Source organism: Pimephales promelas, chromosome 11, assembly GCF_988280905.1.
Source record: "Pimephales promelas chromosome 11, fPimPro1.hap1.1, whole genome shotgun sequence".
Lineage (NCBI taxonomy): Eukaryota > Metazoa > Chordata > Actinopteri > Cypriniformes > Leuciscidae > Pimephales > Pimephales promelas.
In genome coordinates this window covers 34646196-34662184 of record NC_142779.1, presented here as the reverse complement: position 1 = coordinate 34662184, position 15989 = coordinate 34646196, and the positions used below count along the sequence as shown (strand labels likewise).

At 40.7% G+C, this 15989-nt stretch overlaps 1 protein-coding gene across 1 annotated transcript in view; it reads right to left on the bottom strand.

The window, feature by feature from the left end:
• Positions 1-15989, bottom strand: part of rab23 (RAB23, member RAS oncogene family) — a 55296-nt gene that overhangs the window by 37917 nt on the left and 1390 nt on the right. Inside the window, exon 2 of the mRNA XM_039690492.2 lies at positions 13675-13894. Coding sequence (XP_039546426.2) covers positions 13675-13829 — 155 coding nt within the window. The 5' untranslated portion in view covers positions 13830-13894. The remainder of the gene's footprint in view (positions 1-13674; positions 13895-15989) is intronic.

Below are 15989 nucleotides of genomic sequence, written 5' to 3'. Positions count from 1 at the left end.
CAATCTTCCCAAATTCTGATAGAGGGCCATGAGACTTATACCTGAGTGCAAAAATGGAGGCTCTAGCCCCTTCCAGAGCTGAGATATCGAAACTCAAAAATTTGGCCCGAAAAAAAAACGACAGTGGTACCCCTTACGTTTTTTTTTTGGGCGAAAAATTAAGTTTCTCCAATCTTCCCAAATTCTGATAGAGGGCCATGAGACTTATACCTGAGTGCAAAAATGGAGGCTCTAGCCCCTTCCATAGCTGAGATATCGAAACTCAAAAATTCGGCCCGAAAAAAAAAACGACAGTGGTACCCCTTACGTTTTTTTTTTTTGGGGCGAAAAATTAAGTTTCTCCAATCTTCCTAAAACTCTGGATTCTGATAGAGGGCCATGAGACTTAGACCTGAGTGCAAAAATGGAGGCTCTAGCCCCTTCCAGAGCTGAGATATCGAAACGCAAAAATTCGGCCCGAAAAAAAAACGACAGTGGTACCCCTTACGTTTTTTTTTTTGGGCGAAAAATTAAGTTTCTCCAATCTTCCCAAATTCTGGTAGAGGGCCATGAGACTTAGACCTGAGTGCAAAAATGGAGGCTCTAGCCCCTTCCAGAGCTGAGATATCGAAACTCAAAAATTCGGCCCGAAAAAAAAACGACAGTGGTACCCCTTACGGTTTTTTTGGGGGGGGGGCGAAAAATTAAGTTTCTCCAATCTTCCCAAATTCTGATAGAGGGCCATGAGACTTAGACCTGAGTGCAAAAATGGAGGCTCTAGCCCCTTCCAGAGCTGAGATATCGAAACTCAAAAATTCGGCCCGAAAAAAAAACGACAGTGGTACCCCTTACTTTTTTTTTTTGGGCGAAAAATTAAGTTTCTCCAATCTTCCCAAATTCTGATAGAGGGCCATGAGACTTATACCTGAGTGCAAAAATGGAGGCTCTAGCCCCTTCCAGAGCTGAGATATCGAAACTCAAAAATTTGGCCCGAAAAAAAAACGACAGTGGTACCCCTTACGTTTTTTTTTTGGGCGAAAAATTAAGTTTCTCCAATCTTCCCAAATTCTGATAGAGGGCCATGAGACTTATACCTGAGTGCAAAAATGGAGGCTCTAGCCCCTTCCAGAGCTGAGATATCGAAACTCAAAAATTCGGCCCGAAAAAAAAAACGACAGTGGTACCCCTTACGGTTTTTTTTTGGGCGAAAAATTAAGTTTCTCCAATCTTCCCAAATTCTGATAGAGGGCCATGAGACTTAGACCTGAGTGCAAAAATGTAGGCTCTAGCCCCTTCCAGAGCTGAGATATCGAAACTCAAAAATTCGGCCCGAAAAAAAAACGACAGTGGTACCCCTTACGTTTTTTTTTTGGGCGAAAAATTAAGTTTCTCCAATCTTCCCAAAGTCTGATAGAGGGCCATAAGACTTAGACCTGAGTGCAAAAATGGAGGCTCTAGCCCCTTCAAGAGCTGAGATATCGAAACTCAAAAATTCGGCCCGAAAAAAAAAACGACAGGGGTACCCCTTACGTTTTTTTTTTTGGGCGAAAAATTAAGTTTCTCCAATCTTCCCAAAGTCTGATAGAGGGCCATGAGACTTAGACCTGAGTGCAAAAATGGAGGCTCTAGCCCCTTCCAGAGCTGAGATATCGAAACTCAAAAATTTGGCCCGAAAAAAAAACGACAGTGGTACCCCTTACGTTTTTTTTTTTTTGGGCGAAAAATTAAGTTTCTCCAATCTTCCCAAATTCTGATAGAGGGCCATGAGACTTAGACCTGAGTGCAAAAATGGAGGCTCTAGCCCCTTCCAGAGCTGAGATATCGAAACTCAAAAATTCGGCCCGAAAAAAAAAACGACAGTGGTACCCCTTACGTTTTTTTTTTGGGTGAAAAATTAAGTTTCTCCAATCTTCCCAAATTCTGATAGAGGGCCATGAGACTTAGACCTGAGTGCAAAAATGGAGGCTCTAGCCCCTTCCAGAGCTGAGATATCGAAACTCAAAAATTCGGCCCGAAAAAAAAAAACGACAGTGGTACCCCTTACGTTTTTTTTTTGGGTGAAAAATTAAATTTCTCCAATCTTCCCAAATTCTGATAGAGGGCCATGAGACTTAGACCTGAGTGCAAAAATGGAGGCTCTAGCCCCTTCCAGAGCTGAGATATCGAAACTCAAAAATTCGGCCCGAAAAAAAAAACGACAGTGGTACCCCTTACGTTTTTTTTTTTTGGGCGAAAAATTAAGTTTCTCCAATCTTCCCAAATTCTGATAGAGGGCCATGAGACTTAGACCTGAGTGCAAAAATGGAGGCTCTAGCCCCTTCCAGAGCTGAGATATCGAAACTCAAAAATTCGGCCCGAAAAAAAAAACGACAGTGGTACCCCTTACGTTTTTTTTTTGGGCGAAAAATTAAGTTTCTCCAATCTTCCCAAATTCTGATAGAGGGCCATGAGACTTAGACCTGAGTGCAAAAATGGAGGCTCTAGCCCCTTCCATAGCTGAGATATCGAAACTCAAAAATTCGGCCCGAAAAAAAAAACCACAGTGGTACCCCTTACGTTTTTTTTTTTTGGGGCGAAAAATTAAGTTTCTCCAATCTTCCTAAAACTCTGGATTCTGATAGAGGGCCATGAGACTTAGACCTGAGTGCAAAAATGGAGGCTCTAGCCCCTTCCAGAGCTGAGATATCGAAACGCAAAAATTCGGCCCGATAAAAAAACGACAGTGGTACCCCTTACGTTTTTTTTTTTTGGGCGAAAAATTAAGTTTCTCCAATCTTCCCAAATTCTGGTAGAGGGCCATGAGACTTAGACCTGAGTGCAAAAATGGAGGCTCTAGCCCCTTCCAGAGCTGAGATATCGAAACTCAAAAATTCGGCCCGAAAAAAAAACGACAGTGGTACCCCTTACGGTTTTTTTGGGGGGGGGCGAAAAATTAAGTTTCTCCAATCTTCCCAAATTCTGATAGAGGGCCATGAGACTTAGACCTGAGTGCAAAAATGGAGGCTCTAGCCCCTTCCAGAGCTGAGATATCGAAACTCAAAAATTCGGCCCGAAAAAAAAACGACAGTGGTACCCCTTACTTTTTTTTTTTGGGCGAAAAATTAAGTTTCTCCAATCTTCCCAAATTCTGATAGAGGGCCATGAGACTTATACCTGAGTGCAAAAATGGAGGCTCTAGCCCCTTCCAGAGCTGAGATATCGAAACTCAAAAATTTGGCCCGAAAAAAAAACGACAGTGGTACCCCTTACGTTTTTTTTTTGGGCGAAAAATTAAGTTTCTCCAATCTTCCCAAATTCTGATAGAGGGCCATGAGACTTATACCTGAGTGCAAAAATGGAGGCTCTAGCCCCTTCCATAGCTGAGATATCGAAACTCAAAAATTCGGCCCGAAAAAAAAAACGACAGTGGTACCCCTTACGTTTTTTTTTTTTGGGGCGAAAAATTAAGTTTCTCCAATCTTCCTAAAACTCTGGATTCTGATAGAGGGCCATGAGACTTAGACCTGAGTGCAAAAATGGAGGCTCTAGCCCCTTCCAGAGCTGAGATATCGAAACGCAAAAATTCGGCCCGAAAAAAAAACGACAGTGGTACCCCTTACGTTTTTTTTTTTGGGCGAAAAATTAAGTTTCTCCAATCTTCCCAAATTCTGGTAGAGGGCCATGAGACTTAGACCTGAGTGCAAAAATGGAGGCTCTAGCCCCTTCCAGAGCTGAGATATCGAAACTCAAAAATTCGGCCCGAAAAAAAAACGACAGTGGTACCCCTTACGGTTTTTTTGGGGGGGGGCGAAAAATTAAGTTTCTCCAATCTTCCCAAATTCTGATAGAGGGCCATGAGACTTAGACCTGAGTGCAAAAATGGAGGCTCTAGCCCCTTCCAGAGCTGAGATATCGAAACTCAAAAATTCGGCCCGAAAAAAAAACGACAGTGGTACCCCTTACTTTTTTTTTTTGGGCGAAAAATTAAGTTTCTCCAATCTTCCCAAATTCTGATAGAGGGCCATGAGACTTATACCTGAGTGCAAAAATGGAGGCTCTAGCCCCTTCCAGAGCTGAGATATCGAAACTCAAAAATTTGGCCCGAAAAAAAAACGACAGTGGTACCCCTTACGTTTTTTTTTTGGGCGAAAAATTAAGTTTCTCCAATCTTCCCAAATTCTGATAGAGGGCCATGAGACTTATACCTGAGTGCAAAAATGGAGGCTCTAGCCCCTTCCAGAGCTGAGATATCGAAACTCAAAAATTCGGCCCGAAAAAAAAAACGACAGTGGTACCCTTTACGGTTTTTTTTTGGGCGAAAAATTAAGTTTCTCCAATCTTCCCAAATTCTGATAGAGGGCCATGAGACTTAGACCTGAGTGCAAAAATGTAGGCTCTAGCCCCTTCCAGAGCTGAGATATCGAAACTCAAAAATTCGGCCCGAAAAAAAAACGACAGTGGTACCCCTTACGTTTTTTTTTTGGGCGAAAAATTAAGTTTCTCCAATCTTCCCAAAGTCTGATAGAGGGCCATAAGACTTAGACCTGAGTGCAAAAATGGAGGCTCTAGCCCCTTCAAGAGCTGAGATATCGAAACTCAAAAATTCGGCCCGAAAAAAAAAACGACAGGGGTACCCCTTACGTTTTTTTTTTTGGGCGAAAAATTAAGTTTCTCCAATCTTCCCAAAGTCTGATAGAGGGCCATGAGACTTAGACCTGAGTGCAAAAATGGAGGCTCTAGCCCCTTCCAGAGCTGAGATATCGAAACTCAAAAATTCGGCCCGAAAAAAAAACGACAGTGGTACCCCTTACGTTTTTTTTTGGGGCAAAAAATTAAGTTTCTCCAATCTTCCCAAATTCTGATAGAGGGCCATGAGACTTAGACCTGAGTGCAAAAATGGAGGCTCTAGCCCCTTCCAGAGCTGAGATATCGAAACTCAAAAATTCGGCCTGAAAAAAAAAACCGACAGTGGTACCCCTTACGTTTTTTTTTTGGGCGAAAAATTAAGTTTCTCCAATCTTCCCAAATTCTGATAGAGGGCCATGAGACTTAGACCTGAGTGCAAAAATGGAGGCTCTAGCAGCCCCTTCCAGAGCTGAGATATCGAAACTCAAAAATTCGGACCGAAAAAAAAACGACAGTGGTACCCCTTACGTTTTTTTTTTGGGGCGAAAAATTAAGTTTCTCCAATCTTCCCAAATTCTGGTAGAGGGCCATGAGACTTAGACCTGAGTGCAAAAATGGAGGCTCTAGCCCCTTCCAGAGCTGAGATATCGAAACTCAAAAATTCGGCCCGAAAAAAAAACGACAGTGGTACCCCTTACGTTTTTTTTTTGGGCGAAAAATTAAGTTTCTCCAATCTTCCCAAATTCTGATAGAGGGCCATGAGACTTAGACCTGAGTGCAAAAATGGAGGCTCTAGCCCCTTCCAGAGCTGAGATATCGAAACTCAAAAATTCGGCCCGAAAAAAAAAAACGACAGTGGTACCCCTTACGGGTTTTTTTTGGGCGAAAAATTAAGTTTCTCCAATCTTCCCAAATTCTGATAGAGGGCCATGAGACTTAGACCTGAGTGCAAAAATGTAGGCTCTAGCCCCTTCCAGAGCTGAGATATCGAAACAAAATTCGGCCCGAAAAAAAAACGACAGTGGTACCCCTTACGTTTTTTTTTTTGGGCGAAAAATTAAGTTTCTCCAATCTTCCCAAAGTCTGATAGAGGGCCATGAGACTTAGACCTGAGAGCAAAAATGGAGGCTCTAGCCCCTTCCAGAGCTGAGATATCGAAACTCAAAAATTCGGCCCGAAAAAAAAAACGACAGGGGTACCCCTTACGTTTTTTTTTTGGGGCGAAAAATTAAGTTTCTCCAATCTTCCCAAAGTCTGATAGAGGGCCATGAGACTTAGACCTGAGTGCAAAAATGGAGGCTCTAGCCCCTTCCAGAGCTGAGATATCGAAACTCAAAAATTTGGCCCGAAAAAAAAACGACAGTGGTACCCCTTACGTTTTTTTTTGGGGCAAAAAATTAAGTTTCTCCAATCTTCCCAAATTCTGATAGAGGGCCATGAGACTTAGACCTGAGTGCAAAAATGGAGGCTCTAGCCCCTTCCAGAGCTGAGATATCGAAACTCAAAAATTCGGCCTGAAAAAAAAAACGACAGTGGTACCCCTTACGTTTTTTTTTTGGGGCGAAAAATTAAGTTTCTCCAATCTTCCCAAATTCTGGTAGAGGGCCATGAGACTTAGACCTGAGTGCAAAAATGGAGGCTCTAGCCCCTTCCAGAGCTGAGATATCGAAACTCAAAAATTCGGCCCGAAAAAAAAACGACAGTGGTACCCCTTACGTTTTTTTTTTGGGCGAAAAATTAAGTTTCTCAAATCTTCCCAAATTCTGATAGAGGGCCATGAGACTTAGACCTGAGTGCAAAAATGGAGGCTCTAGCCCCTTCCAGAGCTGAGATATCGAAACTCAAAAATTCGGCCCGAAAAAAAAACGACAGTGGTACCCCTTACGTTTTTTTTTTGGGGCGAAAAATTAAGTTTCTCCAATCTTCCCAAATTCTGATAGAGGGCCATGAGACTTAGACCTGAGTGCAAAAATGGAGGCTCTAGCCCCTTCCAGAGCTGAGATATCGAAACTCAAAAATTCGGCCCGAAAAAAAAAACGACAGTGGTACCCCTTACGTTTTTTTTTTTTGGGGCGAAAAATTAAGTTTCTCCAATCTTCCCAAAACTCTGGATTCTGATAGAGGGCCATGAGACTTAGACCTGAGTGCAAAAATGGAGGCTCTAGCCCCTTCCAGAGCTGAGATATCGAAACTCAAAAATTCGGCCCGAAAAAAAAACGACAGTGGTACCCCTTACGTTTTTTTTTGGGGGGGGCGAAAAATTAAGTTTCTCCAATCTTCCCAAATTCTGATAGAGGGCCATGAGACTTAGACCTGAGTGCAAAAATGTAGGCTCTAGCCCCTTCCAGAGCTGAGATATTGAAATGCAAAAATTCGGCCCGAAAAAAAAAACGACAGTGGTACCCCTTACGTTTTTTTTTTGGGCGAAAAATTAAGTTTCTCCAATCTTCCCAAAGTCTGATAGAGGGCCATGAGACTTAGACCTGAGTGCAAAAAATGGAGGCTCTAGCCCCTTCCAGAGCTGAGATATCGAAACTCAAAAATTCGGCCCGAAAAAAAAATGACAGTGGTACCGCTTACGTTTTTTTTTTTGGGCGAAAAATTAAGTTTCTCCAATCTTCCCAAAGTCTGATAGAGGGCCATGAGACTTAGACCTGAGTGCAAAAAATGGAGGCTCTAGCCCCTTCCAGAGCTGAGATATCGAAACTCAAAAATTCGGCCCGAAAAAAAAACGACAGTGGTACCCCTTACGTTTTTTTTTTGGGCGAAAAATTAAGTTTCTCCAATCTTCCCAAATTCTGATAGAGGGCCATGAGACTTAGACCTGAGTGCAAAAATGGAGGCTCTAGCCCCTTCCAGAGCTGAGATATTGAAACTCAAAAATTCGGCCCGAAAAAAAAAACGACAGTGGTACCCCTTACGTTTTTTTTTTGGGCGAAAAATTAAGTTTCTCTAATCTTCCCAAATTCTGGTAGAGGGCATGAGACTTAGACCTGAGTGCAAAAATGGAGGCTCTAGCCCCTTCCAGAGCTGAGATATCGAAACGCAAAAATTCGGCCCGAAAAAAAAAACGACAGTGGTACCCCTTACGTTTTTTTTTTGGGGCGAAAAATTAAGTTTCTCCAATCTTCCCAAATTCTGGTAGAGGGCCATGAGACTTAGACCTGAGTGCAAAAATGGAGGCTCTAGCCCCTTCCAGAGCTGAGATATCAAAACTCAAAAATTCGGCCCGAAAAAAAAAACGACAGTGGTACCCCTTACGTTTTTTTTTTTTTGGGCGAAAAATTAAGTTTCTCAAATCTTCCCAAATTCTGATAGAGGGCCATGAGACTTAGACCTGAGTGCAAAAATGGAGGCTCTAGCCCCTTCCAGAGCTGAGATATCGAAACTCAAAAATTCGGCCCGAAAAAAAAAACGACAGTGGTACCCCTTTTGTTTTTTTTGGGGGGGCGAAAAATTAAGTTTCTCCAATCTTCCCAAAACTCTGGATATTGATAGAGGGCCATGAGACTTAGACCTGAGTGCAAAAATGGAGGCTCTAGCCCCTTCCAGAGCTGAGATATCGAAACTCAAAAATTCGGCCCGAAAAAAAAAACGACAGTGGTACCCCTTACGTTTTTTTTTGGGCGAAAAATTAAGTTTCTCCAATCTTCCCAAATTCTGGTAGAGGGCCATGAGACTTAGACCTGAGTGCAAAAATGGAGGCTCTAGCCCCTTCCAGAGCTGAGATATCGAAACTCAAAAATTCGGCCCGAAAAAAAAAACGACAGTGGTACCCCTTACGTTTTTTTTTGGGCGAAAAATTAAGTTTCTCCAATCTTCCCAAATTCTGATAGAGGGCCATGAGACTTAGACCTGAGTGCAAAAATGGAGGCTCTAGCCCCTTCCAGAGCTGAGATATCGAAACTCAAAAATTCGGCCCGAAAAAAAAAACGACAGTGGTACCCCTTACGTTTTTTTTTTTGGGCGAAAAATTAAGTTTCCCCAATCTTCCCAAATTCTGATAGAGGGCCATGAGACTTATACCTGAGTGCAAAAATGGAGGCTCTAGCCCCTTCCAGAGCTGAGATATCGAAACTCAAAAATTCGGCCCGAAAAAAAAACGACAGTGGTACCCCTTACGTTTTTTTTTTGGGCGAAAAATTAAGTTTCTCCAATCTTCCCAAATTCTGATAGAGGGCCATGAGACTTAGACCTGAGTGCAAAAATGGAGGCTCTAGCCTCTTCCAGAGCTGAGATATCGAAACTCAAAAATTCGGCCCGAAAAAAAAAACGACAGTGGTACCCCTTACGGTTTTTTTTTTGGGCGAAAAATTAAGTTTCTCCAATCTTCCCAAATTCTGATAGAGGGCCATGAGACTTAGACCTGAGTGCAAAAATGTAGGCTCTAGCCCCTTCCAGAGCTGAGATATCGAAACTCAAAAATTCGGCCCGAAAAAAAAAAACGACAGTGGTACCCCTTACGTTTTTTTTTTGGGCGAAAAATTAAGTTTCTCCAATCTTCCCAAAGTCTGATAGAGGGCCATGAGACTTAGACCTGAGTGCAAAAATGGAGGCTCTAGCCCCTTCCAGAGCTGAGATATCGAAACTCAAAAATTCGGCCCGAAAAAAAAACGACAGTGGTACCCCTTACGGTTTTTTTTTTTGGGCGAAAAATTAAGTTTCTCCAATCTTCCCAAATTCTGGTAGAGGGCCATGAGACTTAGACCTGAGTGCAAAAATGGAGGCTCTAGCCCCTTCAAGAGCTGAGATATTGAAACGCAAAAATTCGGCCCGAAAAAAAAAACGACAGTGGTACCCCTTACGTTTTTTTTTTGGGGCGAAAAATTAAGTTTCTCCAATCTTCCCAAATTCTGGTAGAGGGCCATGAGACTTAGACCTGAGTGCAAAAATGGAGGCTCTAGCCCCTTCCAGAGCTGAGATATCGAAACTCAAAAATTCGGCCCGAAAAAAAAAACGACAGTGGTACCCCTTACGTTTTTTTTTTTGGGCAAAAAATTAAGTTTCTCCAATCTTCCCAAATTCTGATAGAGGGCCATGAGACTTAGACCTGAGTGCAAAAATGGAGGCTCTAGCCCCTTCCAGAGCTGAGATATCGAAACTCAAAAATTCGGCCCGAAAAAAAAACGACAGTGGTACCCCTTACGTTTTTTTTTTTGGGGGGCGAAAAATTAAGTTTCTCCAATCTTCCCAAATTCTGATAGAGGGCCATGAGACTTAGACCTGAGTGCAAAAATGGAGGCTCTAGCCCCTTCCAGAGCTGAGATATCGAAACTCAAAAATTTGGCCCGAAAAAAAAAACGACAGTGGTACCCCTTACGTTTTTTTTTTTGAGGCGAAAAATTAAGTTTCTCCAATCTTCCCAAATTCTGATAGAGGGCCATGAGACTTAGACCTGAGTGCAAAAATGGAGGCTCTAGCCCCTTCCAGAGCTGAGATATCGAAACTAAAAAATTCGGCCCGAAAAAAAAACGACAGTGGTACCCCTTACGTTTTTTTTTTTTGGCGAAAAATTAAGTTTCTCCAATCTTCCCAAATTCTGATAGAGGGCCATGAGACTTAGACCTGAGTGCAAAAATGGAGGCTCTAGCCCCTTCCAGAGCTGAGATATCGAAACTCAAAAATTCGGCCCGAAAAAAAAACGACAGTGGTACCCCTTACGTTTTTTTTTTGGGCGAAAAATTAAGTTTCTCCAATCTTCCCAAATTCTGATAGAGGCCCATGAGACTTAGACCTGAGTGCAAAAATGTAGGCTCTAGCCCCTTCCAGAGCTGAGATATCGAAACTCAAAAATTCGGCCCGAAAAAAAAAAACGACAGTGGTACCCCTTACGTTTTTTTTTTGGGCGAAAAATTAAGTTTCTCCAATCTTCCCAAAGTCTGATAGAGGGCCATGAGACTTAGACCTGAGTGCAAAAATGGAGGCTCTAGCCCCTTCCAGAGCTGAGATATCGAAACTCAAAAATTCGGCCCGAAAAAAAAACGACAGTGGTACCCCTTACGGTTTTTTTTTTGGGCGAAAAATTAAGTTTCTCCAATCTTCCCAAATTCTGGTAGAGGGCCATGAGACTTAGACCTGAGTGCAAAAATGGAGGCTCTAGCCCCTTCAAGAGCTGAGATATTGAAACGCAAAAATTCGGCCCGAAAAAAAAAACGACAGTGGTACCCCTTACGTTTTTTTTTTGGGGCGAAAAATTAAGTTTCTCCAATCTTCCCAAATTCTGGTAGAGGGCCATGAGACTTAGACCTGAGTGCAAAAATGGAGGCTCTAGCCCCTTCCAGAGCTGAGATATCGAAACTCAAAAATTCGGCCCGAAAAAAAAAACGACAGTGGTACCCCTTACGTTTTTTTTTTTGGGCAAAAAATTAAGTTTCTCCAATCTTCCCAAATTCTGATAGAGGGCCATGAGACTTAGACCTGAGTGCAAAAATGGAGGCTCTAGCCCCTTCCAGAGCTGAGATATCGAAACTCAAAAATTCGGCCCGAAAAAAAAACGACAGTGGTACCCCTTACGTTTTTTTTTTTGGGGGGCGAAAAATTAAGTTTCTCCAATCTTCCCAAATTCTGATAGAGGGCCATGAGACTTAGACCTGAGTGCAAAAATGGAGGCTCTAGCCCCTTCCAGAGCTGAGATATCGAAACTAAAAAATTCGGCCCGAAAAAAAAACGACAGTGGTACCCCTTACGTTTTTTTTTTTTGGCGAAAAATTAAGTTTCTCCAATCTTCCCAAATTCTGATAGAGGGCCATGAGACTTAGACCTGAGTGCAAAAATGGAGGCTCTAGCCCCTTCCAGAGCTGAGATATCGAAACTCAAAAATTCGGCCCGAAAAAAAAACGACAGTGGTACCCCTTACGTTTTTTTTTTGGGCGAAAAATTAAGTTTCTCCAATCTTCCCAAATTCTGATAGAGGCCCATGAGACTTAGACCTGAGTGCAAAAATGGAGGCTCTAGCCCCTTCCAGAGCTGAGATATCGAAACTCAAAAATTCGGCCCGAAAAAAAAACGACAGTGGTACCCCTTACGTTTTTTTTTTGGGCGAAAAATTAAGTTTCTCCAATCTTCCCAAATTCTGATAGAGGCCCATGAGACTTAGACCGATACAAATATTTTTGGGTTTTAAAATCCGATATTCCGATATATTGGCCGATATTTTATTTATTTTTTTAAACTGGACATGATAGTCGCAAATTTTGTCATGCTTATTTGAGTTAAGAGAACTGATGGGGGTGATCTTTTAATTGTTATTCTAGCAATGTATGTATCGTGAACAATTCAACGAGTGTTGCTGTGAGTGCCCTCTAGTGGACAAACTATACAACTCCAACACTCATGACATGGTTCAAGCGTGATTCGTCTGTTTTTATGTTATTTTTGAAATATTTATTTATCGGCCATTATAACTGCCGATAACGATAATTTGGAAAATACCTAATATAGGCCGATAATATCGACCTGCCGATAAATCGGTCTGGCTCTAATGTAGAATATCATGCAGAATAAGGAATTAATATGTGCTTTATAAGTACTAATAAACAGCCGATATCCTAGTAAAAAACTGCCACTCTGCCCTGGCTTTAAGCGAGAAAGTGTGTGTGCTATAAATGTGCTGTAGAACTGTTGCAGAGCTATGGCTGGAAGAATTCAGGGGAAAAGCCTATTTTATTATGTGCTTAAAGAAACAACAATGGTCCACTTTAGATGGCTTAACTCAAACTGGTTTATATAACAATGCCTATTAATGCATAATCTGGAAAATTAGTAACAATTTATTCAGAATGTGATGACTGCAAATACATATTGCAAATACATGGGGGGTGACTGCAAATACATAGGGAGGAGTGTGTCACCTTTTGGGAGTCTTGTATGAATGAATGTCTTGTTTGGTTTTGGCTTATATATTTAGCTATATAGTACTACTGTAAAGCATGTTTTTTGTTTTGTTTGTTTGTTTTTCTTGTGTATTTGTTTTTTGGTTTTGGTTTTTGCTATCTGTTATGTTAAATTCCAGCTGCTGTAAGGTCAATTTTTTATTTGAATCTAGAATCGAGGACCCCCTCGAAAACGAGATGGTTCATCTCAAGGGGCTATTCCTCTTTAATAAAATGTCAAATATATAATATATTGCTAAAGTATTTGTTGTTGGAGACAATAAATGTGCCATGTGTGTATTTTTATGAAAGCGACCATTATAATCGGGGTAATCAATGCAGGCTAATATAATTAGTTTGTGCTTTTGTTTTTATTTTCATTTTTAGTTTAGCCTTTCGTCAATTTAATAACAAAAGCATTATTTTAGTTTTTAGATTGTAATGTTATAATTATTATATAAAATAATAATGTGCTTTTAACCACCTTTTTTGCACATAATATATTGCATAGCCTACATTACATTCACTATATTTGTTTCTATATCCTTCAACATTAACATTGTTTGTAGGATATCATTGGGCAGAGTGTGAAATACATATTTTTTTAATAAATACAGATTTTCTTTGTCCAAATAGAAAAACGTATAAAGTACCGAGATATATTTATATCGTGTAGCGCCATTTAACCAAAAAAATGAATTTTGTGCATTTTAAGTACTTGACTGAATAACTTGTAACTATATTTGTAATGTATATGTTATTTATTGCAGTGCAGTGTTATTTAACATTTGATTAGTTTATGAACCTGAATACCTGAAAATCATGTCTTTGTTCAGTTGTATCTATTTGTTGTGATTGCTATTCTTTTTTAACAGTGTCTACTTGTCTTTAATAATGCTTGAAATTAGTTTGGCTAGTTGTTGTAGCGGGGATGCTAACATGAGGAACTATAATCTGCAGTTTTGCCCTGTCAAATCAATTATGCTGACAAATAAACGTGAATTTCTCAGTCTTTCTCAGTCAAGTAAACATTGTTTATGTATACTACCGACATTGTAACAATATAAAGCGGGTTGAAAATCGGCAAAGTTACGCTTTAATGCTGTGCATCTGCAAATGACTGAGCGACTGTGTCCAATCACAGAACCCAAAAGCTGTGCATGAGAACTCATAAAAGCATTTCAAAGTAACCTGACTGAAGCGTGAAAAGCATGCTTACATGATCTGTCTCTCCAGAAAGTCGACCCCAATGGTCTTCTTGTAGTCCTTGGTGAAGATGCCCTTGCAGTATCGCTGGATCATGCTGGACTTGCCGACCGCCCCGTTGCCCACCACCACCACCTTGATGGCCACTTCCATGTCCTCCTCCAGCATGGCTGGGTCTGTGTGGGGTTCACGTCACTTTAGAGCTTCTGCTGTGGGATCTGCTCAACTCTGGCCTGTTTTAGGAGAGCAATTGACAGATCAGTCATAATCACACACATTATGATGCATCAGGCGTTACTTGATCTCGCTCACAGAATGAACACATAATGTCAGCCATCTTTTTTTTTTTTGGAAGCTAAGCTAGCAGGCTCTTGTTCTGTGGAGAAAGCTGAGTAGTAGGGGTTACCATCCTCTTTCTCCCGGACATGTCCGGCCGTCGATGTCCGGGATTCAGCTTTTGCTTTCTGCAGTCGCCATTCATTGTTTACATGCACAGCTTTTGTTTCAATCTAACTGGATTCAATCCAATTGGTGAATCTGAGTGTAGTGTTTACATGAACGCTCCCGCGGCTCTCACTCGTCCCGCTCGCCACAGTAAACATTTTTGGTTTTGCATGTCTTGCTTTCTTCAGTGGAAAATAAATTACGTATTTGAGGAAAACATTTCAGGATTTTCCTGTACCACCCCATTGTTTACAAGTGGAGAAGGAGGATCGCTCAAATTTTATTGTATGTTGAATGACATAGTTATGTCTTTGTGTCAGTTTATTGTTTAAAATGGTCCTTTCGTGAGTGTATCCTGGATGTGTAAAACAACGGGAAGGTACTTTTTTATTTATTTTAGAAATGGCCGATGGTTTCACTAGATAAGGCCCTATTAAAGAGGGCAGCACTCAGACGTTTTTACACCATTTATTGTAGAATTAAAACATTTTATACAAAAAAAAATTGTCACAAAAATTCTTGAATCAATGAACAGCATTAATAAAGCCCCAGTCTTACATATATATCATTAACTAAAAAAAGTTGTTTTAGGGTTTAATTACCCTTTAAACAGTGACAGGATCCATTTAACAAAGCGACATTTCAGTAGTTTGTCCCGAAGCTTGTCTACTCTTCTGCTACACACCCAAAGTGTGTACTTTTCTTCCCAAAAACAGTACTTGAGGTCACAGTGTAAGTATGTGACTTGGGATAGACACTATGGTCGTGTCTACAGGAGTCTGGAGTCTTGAATGCTGCAGATAGCAGCGAGACAGAGACACTAGCGATTACATATTACGTTACGCTAGCAAGGCCTCCCACGTTTCTCCTGAGTAACTGAATACACCAGCTAACCTGACACAACAATAACCATATCCATGAGTGTCACACCCGACCTCATCTCCACGGGAGATTCTCACATAAAACACACCTGCAAAATCTGTATAATAATGTCTTTTTGTTATGTACTGTTGTAGACATTTAGTTGGATTTCTAATACTTTACAAAAAGGTTCGTTAGTAAACATGAACGAACAATGAACTGCACATATGCTGCATTTATTAATCTTTGTTAATAGTTTCAACATTTACTAATACTTTATTAGAATCCTGTTAGCATTAGTTAATGCACACTGAACAAACAATGAACAGCTGGATTTATATTAACTAACGTTAACAAAGATAACCGAATACAGTAACAAATGTATTGCTCATTGTTAGTTCATGTTTAGGCTAATGAAGCTGATTGTAAAGTGTTACCAATATACATTTACAGATCAATTTAAACTCTTTTATAAATGTGTTTTAAATGCATTTTACAGACAAGATTAGATTTCTTTCTTTCGTTTGGTTCGGCTTTGCTTTTAGAAGAAAAGATGAATCAGTGTCGTTTCTCAACAGGGGTTTCAGAAGGACTACTGTGTTAAACGGAGATCCTCATAACCAGGGAAGTGTGTGTGTGTTCTCTCACTCACTCGGTGTGTATGTATATAGCAGGTGGAAAAACACACTGAACCCTAAAATATAAGTATATGACACACACTATATGAGCAGCTAAACTTCAAGAGATCCACATGCCTGTTTAAAGCAGCTGTTAGTGGTCAGATTACAAACATCCATCACAAAACGTCTCACACAGGATTACATGTGCTGCAGTTAGTCCATTTAAGAGATCTGTACACTACTTTTGATTACACACACAAAAGAGGGCAAAAACATTGCAGCAAACGGCTCATCAAAGTACCATCTGACCATTCATCACCATGTTTTACCATATTCATTAAACATGTTATAAGATACAACTCCAAATTACAAGAATTTCAAGGAACCCCCATATTTTTGGTGT